This window comes from Tetrao urogallus (assembly GCF_951394365.1).
Source record: "Tetrao urogallus genome assembly, chromosome: 22".
In the NCBI taxonomy this organism is placed as follows: Eukaryota; Metazoa; Chordata; class Aves; order Galliformes; family Phasianidae; genus Tetrao; species Tetrao urogallus.
The window spans coordinates 5,462,311-5,479,045 of record NC_136835.1 but is presented as its reverse complement, the minus strand read 5'-3'; the positions used below and the strand labels follow the sequence as shown (position 1 = coordinate 5,479,045).

Here is a 16,735-nt window from a genome sequence, read left to right as displayed (position 1 = left end):
ATGGGCTGTGAAACTCTAATGGAGCCCACTTCTGAAATGTAGTATTTAATTACTTGTTGTCCACTGCAGTTGTCCACTGCAGCACAAGCAGAATGAGCTCTGCCTCCTGACCCCTTGGCTTTCAATCACGGGGACCAAAGAGGAGAATTCCCTCAATAAACGCAGCCTGACTGTGTAACCAAATCTTTCTGTGCTTTTCCCCTCTCCTTTTCAGTCATTTCTCACTGCAGCACACTGAGAACAAAATAAAGTACAGACAACATTGTACAATGAGACACTTGCATCCCGGGAGAGCATCTCCTGCCTCTTCTCAGAGAATGGGGAAATTAAGAGAAGCAGAAATGAGCAGCTCTCAGCACTTGCAGTTTATGCGCACATAAGAGCAAAGTGCTCACAGACACACAGCACCAAACTTCCAGCAGGATAATGGCAGCTTCCTATGGCACATCCTCACACATCCATTGCCTGTCCCCTTCCAACCCACTCCTGGAAATAACCCCCTCCATGGGATGGTTGATAGCAGCATGCTTTCTAACAGACAATTGGTAAACTTGGACTCTGGGAGAAGATCTGAGCTGCTCGCTGACCCACATTGCAGCACACATCACTGTTTGTTTCTCCTGCTCCCCCCAGGGGCTGCGTGCTGCTGAGCCCAAGCAGCCCCTGCTGAGAGCTGCTGCAGAGCTAAGGGCAAAGCAGGGCCACGTGCTTGGGTCATAACACGTCAACGAACTGCAACACCCAGACACAAAATCAAAGATGGAACCAAGAGGTGTGGGAATATCATAAAAAAAAAAAAAAAGCAGCACAGCGAGGGATTGCGAGACGAAAGGAAATCCATCCCCTGTGATGAGAGATTTACAGTAAGGCGAGCTGAAAACATTCCAGTCTATCAGCCCCCAGAGACCCATTTTCCTCCAAAATTAAACTCTATTGTGGGGAGAGAAAGAGCAGCAATGGGAACCAGGAGCATATCAAAACTCAGCGGAGCTGCCACCTATCTGATATGCTCCTGATCCTGCACACTGACTGCAAACAGGTTTACCTGCACAACCACTGCTGAGCAGACTTAGCTCAGCTGCTTCCCCTCAGAGCAGTTCTCTCGAGCTCTTCTTAAAACCTCAGTCAATATTTTTAATATCCTTCCCTTCACACTTAGCAAGATGTGCTCTGTGGACCCACATCTTACTGGAGAGAAATCATACAAAGCCAAGAACTGAGTCACATCTCCCAGTTCTCTGTCATGTTCCTTAGCAACGGGGCATTTTGCTTCTTCCCTCCTGCCACAACAGATTCTATTTTGGAAGCTAATTTATACAGCCCTAAAAAACCAACCAGAATTTGGAACCACGCGCCATCAGACTCCTTTAGCTCTTGAATGGGACCAACCACCACATCAGTAACCACACCACTGAGCTCCCTTGTTGGCCATAAAGATTTTTAGGAAGATTTCAGAATTCCAGAGATCTGAGTCTAAAAATATCCTTCTACCTCATATCTAATAGCCTTGATAAGTGTGTATTTGCTTATTTGCTCAGTGAAAGCAAACGACGACGGCTGAGCACTGTGATGCTGCAGCATTTACCAGCTGACATCAGCTGAGGCCAGCCTCTGTGCCACAAGAAGTCAGAAAATAGGTTAAAAGTGCTTCATTTCATTCTCATTCGATAAAAATCATCAGACATAACTAGGATGGTAAGAACAGGCCAAGAACAAGCACGTAATTCCAGCTACTCTGAAGCACCACAACCATGGAGAGATCATTCAGACTGGTAAGTAACGTTGCTGCTCTTGTTCACAAAGCCTAATGAAGTGCACATCTGTGATGGTGCACACACACATCACCCATAGTTTGAACAGTCTGGAGATGGCTTCTATGCCTCCAGGAGAAAATACATAGAAGAACCATTCACACTGATAGAAACTCTTCCCAGGCACTTTGCTGCCAAATTTTCTGGAGTATTCACAATGGGACAACAGCAGGAAGTGCAAGGCCAAGTGCATCACCTGCCCACAGACAGGGAAGTCTGGTACCAAGAAATCTGCAGCACTTTCCAGGTAAAGAGATGCCCGACCTTTTCATCAACTCAAAGGCCATAAAGGAGCATGAAGATCATATGACCTCCTGAGGAAACAGGACATCTCAGAATTCATTTCTTGAAGGAGAGCATCTCTACACTGGGGGAAGCAGTATGTGGTCAGGAGACATAAATCACAGCTGAAGGCTAAGTGAGAAAAGAGAGAGGGATCAAAGGTACACGAGCTGACAAGGTCAACCCGTTAATTCTATCAACCTATTAATTCTATTAACATGCTTCCCTTATATTTGGGGAAAAAAAGCAGCACTAACAGTGGTAGTGACAAAGCAGCAGGGATGGGCTTCAGGCAGGCAATGCAGGTCCTTGCAATGGGAGTGGGGAAAAGGTAACAGCCAGGCAACACCAGGGCAGCAGCAGGATGAGGAGCGTGAGCTGGGAGATGCAGAGCTAGGAGAAAAGGAGCAGGAGGGACACCTGCACTATTTTTTTTCCTGTCTTTTTTTTGTTCATTCTACACTATGTCAAATCTCTACGTATCCCAGCGGAGCTCAGTGCAGCCCTCCTGCTTATCTTGCTCACCTTGGGGATTAATGATCCTCCTGAAAAGCCATGCTCTGGCAGAGGCAGTGCATCACTAGCACAACCGAACCTCTATCTGTCCACCAGGGACACCAACAGCTCCCAGCCTCGCTCTGACTAGAAGGAGAACTGCTTTGCCCTCCCTTATTCTTGCTGCCTGCAAACCCCAGCCAAATGCCCCGTGCTGTACCCTCCCCTGACCAAAAAGCTTCAGAACACCCCGAAGTCAGAGCGTGGCTGCTGGCTCCTCACCCACACTGCTGACACAAACAGCAGCACTGCTGCAGGGGATTGTCCAAAAACCTGACAGTAACCAAAGCCAACTCTGAGTACCATCAGGACACACGCACGCAGCCCAGAGCCTTCACTTGTCATCCAAGCCCAGTTCTGACATCAGCCAAACCAGGATAACCGGAGTGACTGCAGTCAAGTTCCTCCAGTTCTGCATGCAGCTCTCTTTGGCTCAGGTGGTGGGAGGAGGCAAGCAGTGAAAAAAGACCCAACATGAATCACTGAACAGCAAAAGCTGAATAACAGCGAGTTTGCCAGGTGAGACCCAGTTCTGGACTGAGAGGGAGTCTGATCTCATGTAAGGCACTGGAAAAGAAGCTGCTGTTCTCTCAGAAAGGGATGTGAGCAACCCACCTGGGCTGAGGAGGGCTCAGCTCAGAGCACAGCATCTCCCTTCCCCCAAACCACACAGCCAAACCCAGCACAGACCTGTCACACTGGGAGCACTGCATACCTCCCAGTTCTTGTTGCAGCTCTCCCAGGCTGGCACTGAAGATCCCTATCTCCATTTCCATTAGCCAGAGGGCAGATGTTTACCATCCACACCAGCCACTTCCACACTGCCGTGACCTACTCTGCCAGGGTTGACATCAGGACAGTTCTTTGCCTATTCACAACCCTGACTTTTTCAACTGTTTCTACTTCAGCTATTGACACCCACATTAACCCCAGGGAGGATTCTGGCTTTGGAAGCCAAATCTGCACTCGCCTGGAGAGGAAATGATATTGAACACAAGTAACACAGGACACATTCATGTCAGTCACTTTATACGGCACCGAGGATGAGAATTATGTATTCCCATACATCTCCTTACACTCCTGAAGCATACAAAAGCTTTACTGAAAATCAGGCCCAACGCATTTGTGGACTCGCAGCAAACTACAACTACTTTCTAAGACTCAGGAATGCAGACATTGCATTGTTCTGCATGTTTTATTCTTCTCCTTTTTCATACCAGCCCAGAGCTTTGATTTCCAGTGACTCTTTCATCATGCCTGTGTGGTGCCCGGAACAAAGGAGGTCGAGGAGGAGTGCAAAGGGAAGGCCTCCTGCCTGCTCTCTCATAAATAATAAGACCCCGCAGGGCACTTGGTCCTTAAAATAGCCGGTAGCTTCTAGGAGGCTTTCTGAACAAATAGGAACAGACGAGCCGTGGCTCTTTGCAATGGGGCAACTATGATCCCACTAACTGCTCCTCCTGGGAATTTTGTTTCCCAGAGCTGCACTCGGTGCCCCGGGGCTCGGGCACACAATGGACGAGCAGTTCTAAATAGGAAGCCCCATTTTGCAAACAATACCATCCATAATATTAATGCTTGGGAATGCATCTTACGCCGGTCTGAGAGGAGAGGGGAAACAAAGTGATATGCAAAGGTCTATTGAAATGCAAATGTTAGACATGCCCATCTGTCAGCCGCCTCTTTGGAGGGGTTTAAACCCGTGGGTAACCCCGGTCAGCAGAGCACGCACATGGGAGGAGGTCTGGGAGCTCCGGAATTCTTCCTCCCCTGGGATCGCGGTGGGAATCCTCACACCAACCCTCCCAGATCCAAAATGAACTCCTTATCAGCTCCGGCCTGCTACACACCCATGGCCCGAGCCTAAGTGCAATAAACACAGTTTATGGCTGCGGATCTAGGAAGCAGGAAGGTGCGACAGAAACCTGAAACCAGAGGTTTGTAAAAGCGAAACAGAAGTGGCAAAGAGGGGAGGCGTGCGGGCTTCCACCGGCCTCTGCTACGGGCACAGCCCCGGGCTGCGGCTCCCATCCCGCACAGCGCACAGCCGCGCTCGGTAGGAAAAGCCATCTAAAGACGTTCCCCAAAGCGGCAAATCGAAGACCTGTCGAGTTACTAGGCAACAAGTGGCCGCCGGGACCGACAAACGCAAACCTTACATAAGGAAGGAACCGGAGCCGCTCCGCTCCCTTACCTCCCCGACGTGCTCCGGCGGCAGCGCCCGCCCGGCTCCGCGCAGCCCGGGGCTCCCGCGGCTCTCACTGCAGCCGGCACGGATCGGAGCGGAGGTTCGGAGCTCACCGCCCCCGAGATCCTTCAGGCCCCTCCCCGGCACGGCGCCCCGCCGCCCGGCTCCACCTCCACCTCCCCAGGTGCCTCCTTCCACCCGCAGCCGGGGACGGAGCGCAGAGGGACGCGGCTCCTGACGGCCCCGATCGCGTCCCCTCCCCTCCCAACCTCCGTTATCGATACGGGTTTGCCCACAGCTTTCCCATTCCTCGCACGGAGCTAAACTGCGCTTCAAGTACAGAGTACAGAGAACTCCGGGCTAAGGTCAAAGGCCTGCTAACGGCTGCTATGGGACGACTGTTCACCCCCCCGCGCCCGGGCGGAGCCTTCCCCAGGAGCCAGCAGGGATCTGCTGCCCAACCCGGGCACGGCCGGACCGGACCCGAGCACCGGGAGCTTCGCTTCTCTCCCGACCGCAGCGCTAAGGAAGCAGCGCTCCTTCCCACCCGCGTGGCTGCGAACCACAACACGCTTTGTGACCGCGCCGATCTGATCACCGGGAAAATAAACAAATAAATAAAATATTTCTGTTCCGAATTCTGCCCAGGTCTGTTGTTTAAAACCAAAGCCAAACGGCAGGGAGAGTTTTGCCGTGACCTCATTTATAGCCTGATTTCCAACCCCGACTGTATTCAGCACCCCCAGCCCCGAGCAGAAGGCACAGGGCAGTGGGGACAAAACCTGGCAGGGCTGAGCCCCGCAGCCCCGCTTCTCTCCGCTGAATGGCATTACCTGCATCTGCTTGAGGAATTAATGCCGTGCACTGTTGAGCCACGCTGACCCCCCGCGCCTCAGTTCACTTCCTCAATCCATCTCAGAACCGTGGGCTCACTGGGTCAGTTGGGCAACCTCAGGGTCAGGAGATTAAAGAGGAATCTGCTTCTCTGCATGCAGACATGCATCAGGAGGTGAAACACTTCTTTCGCTGTTCAAATGTGTTATTTTCAGAATTGCTTGCTGACTCATATCTCCTAATAACGCTTTTCTCCAGCTACTTACTCAGTATTTATTGCTGGATCGTTTTGCTTGGACTGTGACCACATCACATTTCTTTTTTCCTTAGCAGCCAACCGTGACTGCTGGAATCCGGCTGTGTGTGTGCCCAGGTACAACAGCCACTGCACATACAGAACCCACATCCTTCTCCCAGGAACGTTCTTCCTATCAAACCCACTGATAACCATCACTACAATCCCAACACAAACAGCAAACGGATGCAGAAGAAGCAACGCTATCCAAAATTCACAGGCAGAAGGCACTCACAGCAATTCAGAACAGAAAATCAGCCCTCACAGGGCTGCAGAGCAGTCATACAGATGCTCAAAACTGACAGCAAAACGAGTCTGCTTCTTTGGTTTTTTTTTTACTGTAGGACCCAACGCATCTGAGTGCATTGTGACATTCATTCACAAAGGTATTAAAAAAAAAAGCAGTTTGGAATGACACAGAACAAGTGGGGAAGAGAGGACTTTCACTCACCTTCCCTTTAGCAAAAGCAAGTTCCCATGAGAACAGGTCAAAGAATTTGATGCAAGCTTTCTGCTGCAGTTACAGGATTCAGTGCTGAAGAAGAATGAGCACGACACCGACACGAGTTCTTAAATGAAATCCTGCAGATGAAACTTCAGATCAGCCGAGTCTTCCAGACTAATCATAGACACAAGCTGAAGGGGGGCAAACCCTAAAGGCCAGAGCAATGCTGAGATCTCTGCTGTGCTGCAGCTTAACGTCGCTGCTGGGGGGAGGGAGGGAGAGCAGAGAGGAAGGAAGGATGGCAGGGCACAGCGCACAGCAGAAGCTTGTAAGCAGAGGTTTGATGTGAGCATCTCTGTGACCCTGTGCCACTGCCAGGAGAGGTCAGAGCCACCGGCTAGGGCTGAAGCCACCTGGAGAGCTTTCTGCTGTGGCTCAACAACTTGGCTCCTGCACTCATCCAATTAGTCAGGAATGATTCACAATTATGCACGGAAAAGGAGAGCAGAACCGACCACCTTTCTGCCAGGAATTCAGAGCTCTTAGCACAAACACAGAGCTTTGCTCAAGCCAACTATTCGTAGAGCCGAGTCCCGCTCTGACAGAGCTTGTGAGAAAGCCTCGTTTTAAAATAACAAGAACTTCCAACTGGAACACATGGAGAGCAGTGAGAAGGAGCACAGAGCACTGGGCACGGCCGCCCCAGCACCACCCCCTGCAAATACCTTCAGTTCCATGAGAGAAGCACTAACGCAGTGCTTTCATGTTACTGACAGGATACACAGACTGTGCACTGATTCATACACCACCATTATTGCTTTCCTTTTCCAGCTCAGACACCCCGAGAAACACGGCCCAGGCTCACCACACATCCACCCCTTGAATACTGGGAGCTCAAAGCTACCAGCTATGGGTCCCAGAGAGCCTGCAGTGATCTCACCCAGAAGAAACAGCACAGAGGGAGTGCAGAAATCACAGAACCACAGAATGGCCAGGGTTGGAAGGGACCTCAAAGATCATGAATCTCCAACCTCCCTGCCACATGCAGGGCCACCAACCTCCCCATTTAAAACTAGAATCAATCAATCTGCATCTTCCTTCTCCCCATGCTGGGGTGGGCAGAACTCGCTCCCTGAGCACAGGGCTGCTACCTTTTGCTTCCTTACAGCACGACCGGCTACGCCAGGAAAAACACGAGCGTGGATCTGGCCCAGGTTGGACACAGAGGCCTCATTCACTGCTGTCCCACACCTGTGCTGTCACTGTGCCACGAGGTGCAGAGCAATCAGCCCTCTGCTCACCACGCACGTGACTGCACAGGCAATGCTCACGTGAGATAAAGCGCTTGCTTTGCACACACGGCCGTTTGTTTCTGCAATTACAAAGGTTCTGTGGTGTGGGGGTTGGGAGGGAAGGAGAGGACGGGCAGGGCTTGGAGCTGACCTAGAAATTCAGCTAAAAAGGCAAAAAAAAAGAAATGCTGTGAATGAAACAGACAAAACCAAACCGCATCCATCTCCCCACCTCAGGTCCCCAGAACGTGCAGATGCCCTTTTGGTGTAGCACAGGCTTCTCCTGCAGCTCTTTCCCCACACCGCAGAGCCTTTTGTAACACCCAAACCCTCTGTTCTCCTGGAGGGAAACCATCACATCCAGAGAAGAAGAGAATTTCAATCAGTTTATTCACAAACACCAGATAACCATTACGACAAAACCAACAAAAATCTCTTTTTTTCCAGCGTGCCAACACCACATCAACTGCAAACATTACCAAAGACTCCAGACAGAGTCTGTGGGTAAGAAGCACATCCGTGGGTGCCTACAAACACTGCCCAAATGTGGGAGTTCTGCTTCCTACCACTGCCACAAACAGCTGCACCAGTCAAGGATTAAAGGATTAAGGAGGAAAAAACATTGACTTCCTAATGCTGTGTGTCCCCAGGAATTTATCTGCAACACTTAACATTCTTGCTCATCCCTCGCTTATGAGCTAGCCTGGGGTTTATAGATTGCATTTATGTGGTCAGTATTTCAGGTTTGCCACCGGAGGCTGAATTCAAAAGCAAGTTACAGATAAAAGGATGTTCTCACAGTCACAGTCTGCAGAAAAAAATACCTGATATTCATTCACTTTTAGGACTTTGTTTCAGTTGATTCCCCCAAACGGGGCAGAAGAGATGCTGCAGGAGCAGGCAGGCAGCTGCCCTCGAAATGCAAACTACCTGCAAAATACTGCTAAATAAATTCGTCTTTTAAAGTAAGCATCCAACAAACCACTCATTACAGAAGTGAAATAAAGCCTGGTTAAAAAGCAGTTCTTCCTTTGGTGACTCTAGAAGGCAGCAATGGAAGAAGAGATGTGGATTTCAGCACTGGGACATCAGGAGCAGCTTTGCACATAGGAACCACAAGAAGACTGGTAGTTGAAGTACAAAAAGTTGTTTTCTGCTCTCTCTGTGCAACCATGGATACATTAGGAGCATTTACAGTGCCATAAAACTCCAGTATTTAACCACATTTCTTTTCTCTCTCATTCAAGCAAGCTCTTTCCTCCAGAACATGGTCTAAAATGAAGCAGTCTTTCTTAGCAATGTCTGCGTGCAGAATCAGTGATGTGATAAGGTCATGAAAAACAGCAAAAAAGGTGAGGTCAGATGAGATGAGCCAAGAAAACACCTAAATTCCCAGAGAAGTGGGGCTGCTGAGGATGCAAGTGGATGCAGGAATAGGGCTGCCTCAGCAATGACCACAGCACACGTCCAGCCTTCAGTTCTGGTACAAACACACGTGTGTTATATAAACACACTGCTGCAATCAGTTTTCACATTGAAAACAGAGCTTTTAAAAATACACAGAATAGATCACAACTGAGTTTGGCCAATGCTGGAGGATGAATCACAGAGGGTTAAACACAACTGCAGCCTGCACACCTTTGGTAGGGCTGGGAGCTGCAGGCAGAGCTCCTTTAAGAGATGCTGTTGGTTTCTAAGTGTATCTCCTCCTCCAGTGCTCAGGAAGCAGCATCGCCCACCCTGTGCTCTCCAGCAGAACAGCAGCTGGAGCCCTGCATCCCCATTACCATGGTAACACAGCCCCATCTCCATGCCAACGGGCTGGAAGTGTGTACACAGGGAAAGGACATATGCATCTCTACATGCACGCATATATATTGCTTTTTTTAATATAGATAGGCACACAAACACAGTATTTGCATATCCAATTTTAAGACTGATTTACAACATCCCAGCAACACCCCAGAAGGAGCTGTGTGTATAAGTGAGAGCTCAATGGCAAAACAGGACATTTGCAGGCACAGCAATAGGTTATTGCTGGGAGCCTCACACCGGCACTGGCAGGGCCTAAAAAGAGGCTGAGAAGCAGTTGCTTTTTTTCCCTGCTGTGTTCTGCCCTATGTCCAAAGTTTTACAAAGGCACGTGTCAGACTGAGCTCTGTTTCGGATTCTTGGATATCCTTCAGAGCATCAGTGCCACTGCCTGGTGTGTGCAGGGGGAAGAAAGGGAACAGAGAGATGGAAACAAGGGGGAAACCAGGAAGGAAGAAACGTATGGCTTTGGAAATCCATTGGGATCCAGGAACTCCCCACCCAGCGTGTCCCAGCTCAGGAACAACACACCAGGCATGCCTGAACTCTGCACAAGGCCCACCCTGCTGAGCAGCACAGCCAAACCTCTGCTTTGTTTGCAGCCCTTGCAGTGCCTGCTAAGCATGTGTTTATGGTTAAGCACTTTGTTGAGTCAGAAACCGGGCTGGAAGCTGTAGTGTGTCTTTATATAAACAGACAACGCTGATCCATTAGCGGCAATAATTAAAAATACCTCACAAATTTGTAAATTTGTTGTGCACATAAATGGTTTTCTTACGTGTTCAGCTTTCCTCCGTTTCTCGCAGAGCTAAAGCAGACAGCTGCTTTATCTTACATTCCATCCCCTGCATTCACTGCCTAAGATGCAACGTTTCCCTCTTGTCAGTGGTTTTCCCCCCCCCAAAATCACTCACTGCACACAAGGCAGACTCAGCCCTTGCTGCCCCAAGAGTGAGCTTCATGTTTGGATGGAATGCAGAAGACACAAAGCCCAGGAAATGTCATCCCCCCCCAGGTCAGAGCAGTGATGTGATGCTGGCACTGCCCTGCTGAGGTCCCTTCCCAGCTGCTCAGAGGAACCACCAGCACACTGCACACTGCACTGCTGACCTTTCATCCCCAAACCTTTGTCCTCTCACTCCATAGGAGCTGAGAAAACACGATTTCTTCAAGGATTGGTCCTTAGGTTTGTCAGTGCTGACAGCAGTGTTCTGTCCTCTGACCATGGACTGCTTTAGGAGCCCTGAGCGTGTTGTGTGTTTGCTCCCTGTCTGCTTCCACCCTGCAAACAGCACCTGCATTGCCTCAGTAACATTTTCATTTGATTTAGCTTTATTGAAACAGTTTGTTTACTGAAGGTTAACCAGAATGGTACTAATTAGGTACATCTTCTTTCCATATTTTCCTTATAAAAACACTAATTAAGACATTATGCACTCACCAGTGTCAAATGGCTGTTCAGCCCTGCCATCTGCAGCACGTCCTATCTATTTGCACCTTATTCTTCTCCATCTTTTAAATAAACACCCCTTCACATACCCTTGATTTCATATAATAAGAGCACATCTCCTTGTTAAATCTGAATTAAATGAACGGATCAGAGAAGAACTTGAAAAACATCCCTCCACAAACGTGGGCAGAGCTGTTGAGCCCATTCACTCCATTGCCCAGAGCAGGATGGAGGATGGGTGAGAACTATCCCTGAGTTTTTAAAAACACTCTTTTTGGAAAAAAGTTGCCTTCTTACCCCCCATTTCTTCACTTGAGCTCAAACTGACAACTGCAGCTGTGCTCCAGTGGGAACAAGATGCTCCCAACCAGCAAGCATGCTTACAGACCAACAGCAATGCCAGCGCCTCCAGGCATGGGGCAAAGTGCATGGATGAGGTGAAGCACGGTTGGTGGTTTTAAATACTGTCAGACTACACATATCCACGGTTATGAGATAGAAAGGGGTGAGACAGACAGCTGAGACACACTGCCTGGCAGAGCTATGAGCAAAAGCAGTGAGCAGGGACAGCACGAGCACACAGACACTGCTGCAGAGAGACAGCCAGAGCTGGGCAGAGATGGAAAAGAAGAGGAAATGCAGCCACAACCCAGGGGCAATTCCCAAAAGTACAGTTAGGACTTGCACAGCCCATGGAAAGACTTATTTGAGAAGCAGTTTGCACTTCAGCACAGCGCTCCTCTCCCTTTGCTGCCTTTTGTTTCCATTTGAACTTCTGTCATTATTGGTACTGGATTGAAGACCATTGCAATGTTTTATGGTTCCATTAAAATGTTGCCCTCATCACTTCTGCAAATCAAAGCCTCTTTCTGTAAATAACAGTAAAAACACAGGGCAGGAAGTTCTTTGCTTTCCATCTGCTTTTCATTACATTACTCAATGCAGCCAAATCTATGGACAATTAAACAGCACAAGCAGTCCTACATTTGTGAAGTCCTTTAAGGCAAAGAGCTTTATGCTGCAGATATAACACGTCTTGGAAGCTCTGCACACCAAACTTTGATTAAAGAAAATAAAGTTTGGATGCTGATAAGCATGCTTATCAACCCCATATCTACAACTTATCATAAATTCTGGATGAAAGACCCTGACAATGTTAGGGAAGGTCAAATGCTCCAAGTGGTTCCTTTTAGGAAAGTCTCTATTCCAGGGAAAAAGCCAATCTAATGTTTAAAATGTATCTAAATGGAGGAAATTTAGCTGATGTGGATACTAAAGTGCATGGAAAATATCCCATATATGCATAAGCTGCAGATTAAAAGGCATTAAACGCATCGGGTGAGCAAAAAGCAAGCTCTGCATCTTCCCAGCAGTGCAGTTCCTTGGCTGACCCAGCTGCACACTTTGCAGCAATGCTTCTCAAGCACCTCATTGCTGCCCTGTGCCTCCCTCCTGCCCATACTGACACAGCAGCTATGGGAACCCAGAGCAGCAAACTGAAACTCTCTCCTCCTCCCTGATGTTCTCACCCCTTCTGTCCCTCACACATCATTTTTTCCCTCAAGTCCTCCAGTTCTGCAACACAACATTCAGTGTGCTTAACCACGGGAGGAGGACTGCTCCAAACTCCTTCCAGCTGCCTCCAGTCCCAACTTCTGCAGCAACCAAGGGAGAGTTGGAGCCATCTGCTTCCATCACACAGTGCACTGACATCCAAGGTGGAAAGAAAACAGGGAGTGCAACGCTGCAGTGATAGGGTAACACTGATTCTATGTGCAAAGGAAGGGCAGGGGAGGATTACAGAAACAGCTGCAACATTTGCTCTAGCAGTCCATGCATGTGAAGCCTTCTCACTGTGCTGCTTCTGCCTTTAATTGCATGCCTGGAATGACTGCCAGGGAAGGGCAGCAGGGACAGCCTCGTGGCTTGGCAATATCTCATTATATTACCTTTAATAGGATTCAGGCTTTTGTTATAACTTTGTAGCAAACATTTCCCTGGACTGACAGAGGAAATCCACCCCCCAGCGTGTTGTTAAAGCCAAAGAGAATTTATTAATCCATGCTACTTCGTTATCTCTCATTAAAGCATAGCAAGAATCTACTCACTAGCAGTTCATGACATTTAATTGCCTGAGCCATATTTAACAATAAACATTCGCTTATGATTGTTTCTATCAGCTCAGCCTGTACATAAAGGCTTCCTCATCCACCATGCTGCAGCTGGCAGAGCACAGAGCAGGGGCTGAGCACAGTGCATGGAGCTCAGCATCCAACAGAAGGAGGTACTGCCCTTAGGGAATGACCACCTGCTGCACTGCCTCCAACTGCCAGTGATCTCTGACACTGATCTCAGCAAATACATTTGCACGCTCCCAGGAATAACAAAAGCTGCCAAACTGATTTCCCTGAACTGGAGAATGCAGATGAATGCAGCAGGCTGATAATTTAGGGTGCTCACGATTTCTTACCATTGAACCTGAAAGCTCCCAGGTCCTAACACAAGACCTGATAAAATGCATTTCCTGCAGTAAAAATCAGACTTTGCAATTGCATCCGTTTGCAGCATATCAAACCAGCAATCTCATAAGATAAGACCATTGTTAAAATAAAGAAAACAGATGAACCCTCGTTAAGCAGCTCTCCAGCTCAACATGCCTGCTGCAAAATGTTCTGGGACAGATCAGCAATTTCAAACTGCTTCTCATCATACAGAAGATAAACAGACACACAAACACTTGTGCATAAGAAACTGGAGGAGTAAAACAAAAGCTTCAGCACCAGTAAATTCTATGGACATCCCAGCACCTATAACTGGAACCACTTCCAATGTACACTAGGACAACAGGAGGAGGGCAGCTTACATCTCCTACTTATTTTCCCTTCCATCAGCAGAGCCTGCTGTTGGTTTGCCTGTACTTGACACAGAACCAAAGGGTGGTAGGAGTGGATGGAGCTGTATACCCAGAACAGAAGCAATGAGGATCCCAATTCTGTTCTAGCTGATTCCCTCCATCACACTCCAAAGAGAAAGCAGCTTGCAAAACCTGATTAATCTATTCCATCTAAATCAGCAGAAGCATTTTTGGACCACCGGTGTGTTCCTTATAGAAAACCACAAACACGAATGTAAAACACCAAGAGCTGGGAAGCTGCATGGATTGCTGCAGGAATCTTATGTTCTCACGTGCCCAAAGTCTTTCAGACCATGCAAGAGATCAACACTGCTACTACCATACAAAACACTGTAAGATATTTAGCAGTGGGTACCATTGAGAGAGGAAGAACCTGCAGATGGTCAACACAGAGAAAGAGCAGCAATGGAACGCATAGAGGATGATCAACACGGAGTGTGACATAGGGTGTACAAAGGAGATGTTAAACATGGAAGACATGAGAAAAGACTCCATTTCACTTCACTGCACCTTAAAATGCAACATACATACCTGGCTTTGGCACCGAATTGGTGACAGACTGAGGAACTTTGTCGTTAATTAGTTCAACACACTCACTAGGGAAAAATCCAACCTGTGGCAAGAACAAAAAGAGAGGCAGAGTACTGAATGCAGTGTTTCTAAGATCTGAAGTGTTCAACCCACAACCACATAACATTTTCTTTGGGATGTGCTTTCCTGGTGCCCCACAACCTCATCCAACACAAACCAGACTGCTTAAGAGTCATCATTCTTCAAAACGCTGCAGTCAGAAAGTCCACAAACCAAATAATTGTTCTGTTCTCTATGCTTGTACACAGGACAGAGATGGTCAACTTCTGTGCGTGGGGCAGGGAGAGGACAGTATGCCTTAGAGCCCTACACCAAAGGGGAACTGAAGGGAAAGACTTCAGCTGAGTTCCCTGTGCGTGCAATGAGAAATCTAACGATGAAGCAGGTTGTTCAGCTCTTAGCATCTCATTCATCTGTACTCAAATCTCACCAACACCTGATCTTTTTCCACTCTCACAACAGTATATTCACCAGCACTTTGACACTGTATTCCTTTACAAAACTGCGGTAAATATTTTTGCATGTCTGTGTAGTGTCATTGCAGAAAAATGCATATTGTTCTATAGCAAAATAGGGAGAAAGTGCTTTATACAAAGTGTTTCTGAGTGTCCTAATTGCGTGCACACAACCTGAGGAAGGTGGGTAATTGATATTCCTGAAGCATTCAAATCAAGTACATTTAAGCATCTTGTTAGACAGCTTAGATGTGGTTTTTGGTTAAAATGAATTCCACCTTAGAATTGAGAAGAGGTTTAGTAACATCTCCACGGAGTAAAATGAGTTATTCTGCAAATAACAAAAGAGTAATTTGACTAGAAATAAACCCAGCTATTTCTAGAAGGAGCAGCACGGTGCAGCAGAACAACCTCTAACAGCAGAAGGACTCCAGGTCTCACATCGCTCCTGGGCAGCAACACCTCTGTCCTTCTCTCCAGCCTTTCTTCCCTTTGGATCATAGCACAGCACAGAAGAGTGCTGGCTGGAGGTAGGAGCTCAGCCAGCAGCAACATCTCCTGCCCCATGTGAACTGAAAGCATCATCTCAGCCCTGCAGCCACGCTTTGCTCCAGTGCTGCAACAACGCATGGAAGGAGCCTGGCAGAGGGCTCTCCCCATTGAGCCATCTTGTACAACTCCCTCCTGTCCCCAGGCAGAAAGGAACTCTTCCTTACTCTGCAGTGATTTTCACCAGTAAGCTCCCAGTCAACCAGCAGCAGCGCCATGCATGCTGTGCCCAGGTGAAGAGCTCAGCCTGGGAGACTGTTCCTAGTTCTCCCTGGAGATGTGGAGAAAAATGCTGATTGGCAAATATGCAAGAAGTTCTGCTATTTAAACAAATTTCATCATGTGTATTTTAAATCACTGCTCTACAGCTGAGAGTCTCTCTAAGAAATTTCCCATGCAAGAGATGCAGGGGACAATTTTTAGGTTAGGAAGAATTGAGATGTGGTGTGATGTCTTTCCTGTTTCTCGGTGCAATACAAAATGCCAACCATGGCTTTTGAAATGAAACGTGGCTGGGATGGCTGTGTCACTGCTCTGAGATATCTCTAAAGCCCTCCCAAATATAACATGACTCTTGCTTCTACGCCCCATTTTTTGCCATGTTCAGAACCAACAATTGTAATGAACAATGCTAAGGGAAAGAATTCTGGCTTCTCTCAGCACTTGCAAACTCTCTGACATTAACTTCCTGCTAACAGAGCTGACAGCTTGCATTTTTTTGACTTATTTATCCTGACATTTCTTAATGATCCTCAGGAGATCATCTGCAGGGTCATCACCTATGACTTCTGCCTCATTCCCACCCACTTAAATGATGCTGCTTCTCCCTGCATGGAAAGTTCTCCATGATTTTGTATAAATACATGAGTTAAGTCCAAGAGTTAATCTCAGCAGATGTAGCAAGGCGCTGTTGGTGCTGGGGCCAGGATTAAAGGATTTGGCAACGTACGAAAATTAATAGCAAGGATAACATATATTTAGATAAATACAAGGTCATGTGAAGGTTAAAAAATCACTCACGCCTGAACCAAGGGAGGAAAACACACTGCTGCTGTGTGCACACATTTCTACAGCAGCTTCCACATCATTTCTTTGCACAGACTTTGCTAAAGCTGGAAGATGCCGGAGGTTTTATGGGAAAGACAAAATAACAACAACCACTGTCAGTGGTGGAGGAGGGGATCCCAATGAATGGGAACGTATCAGCAACATAAATGTCAAATAAAATACTGTTTGAGACACTTTGATTGCATTTTGGTCTT

At 47.8% G+C, this 16,735-nt stretch overlaps 1 protein-coding gene across 1 annotated transcript in view; it reads right to left on the bottom strand.

Annotated features, from left to right (window-relative positions):
• ARHGAP32 (Rho GTPase activating protein 32) overlaps positions 1-16,735 on the bottom strand; it is a gene marked incomplete at both ends in the record, with an annotated part of 105,416 nt that overhangs the window by 28,297 nt on the left and 60,384 nt on the right. The window contains one exon of the mRNA XM_079545820.1: positions 14,410-14,491. Coding sequence (XP_079401946.1) covers positions 14,410-14,491 — 82 coding nt within the window. The remainder of the gene's footprint in view (positions 1-14,409; positions 14,492-16,735) is intronic.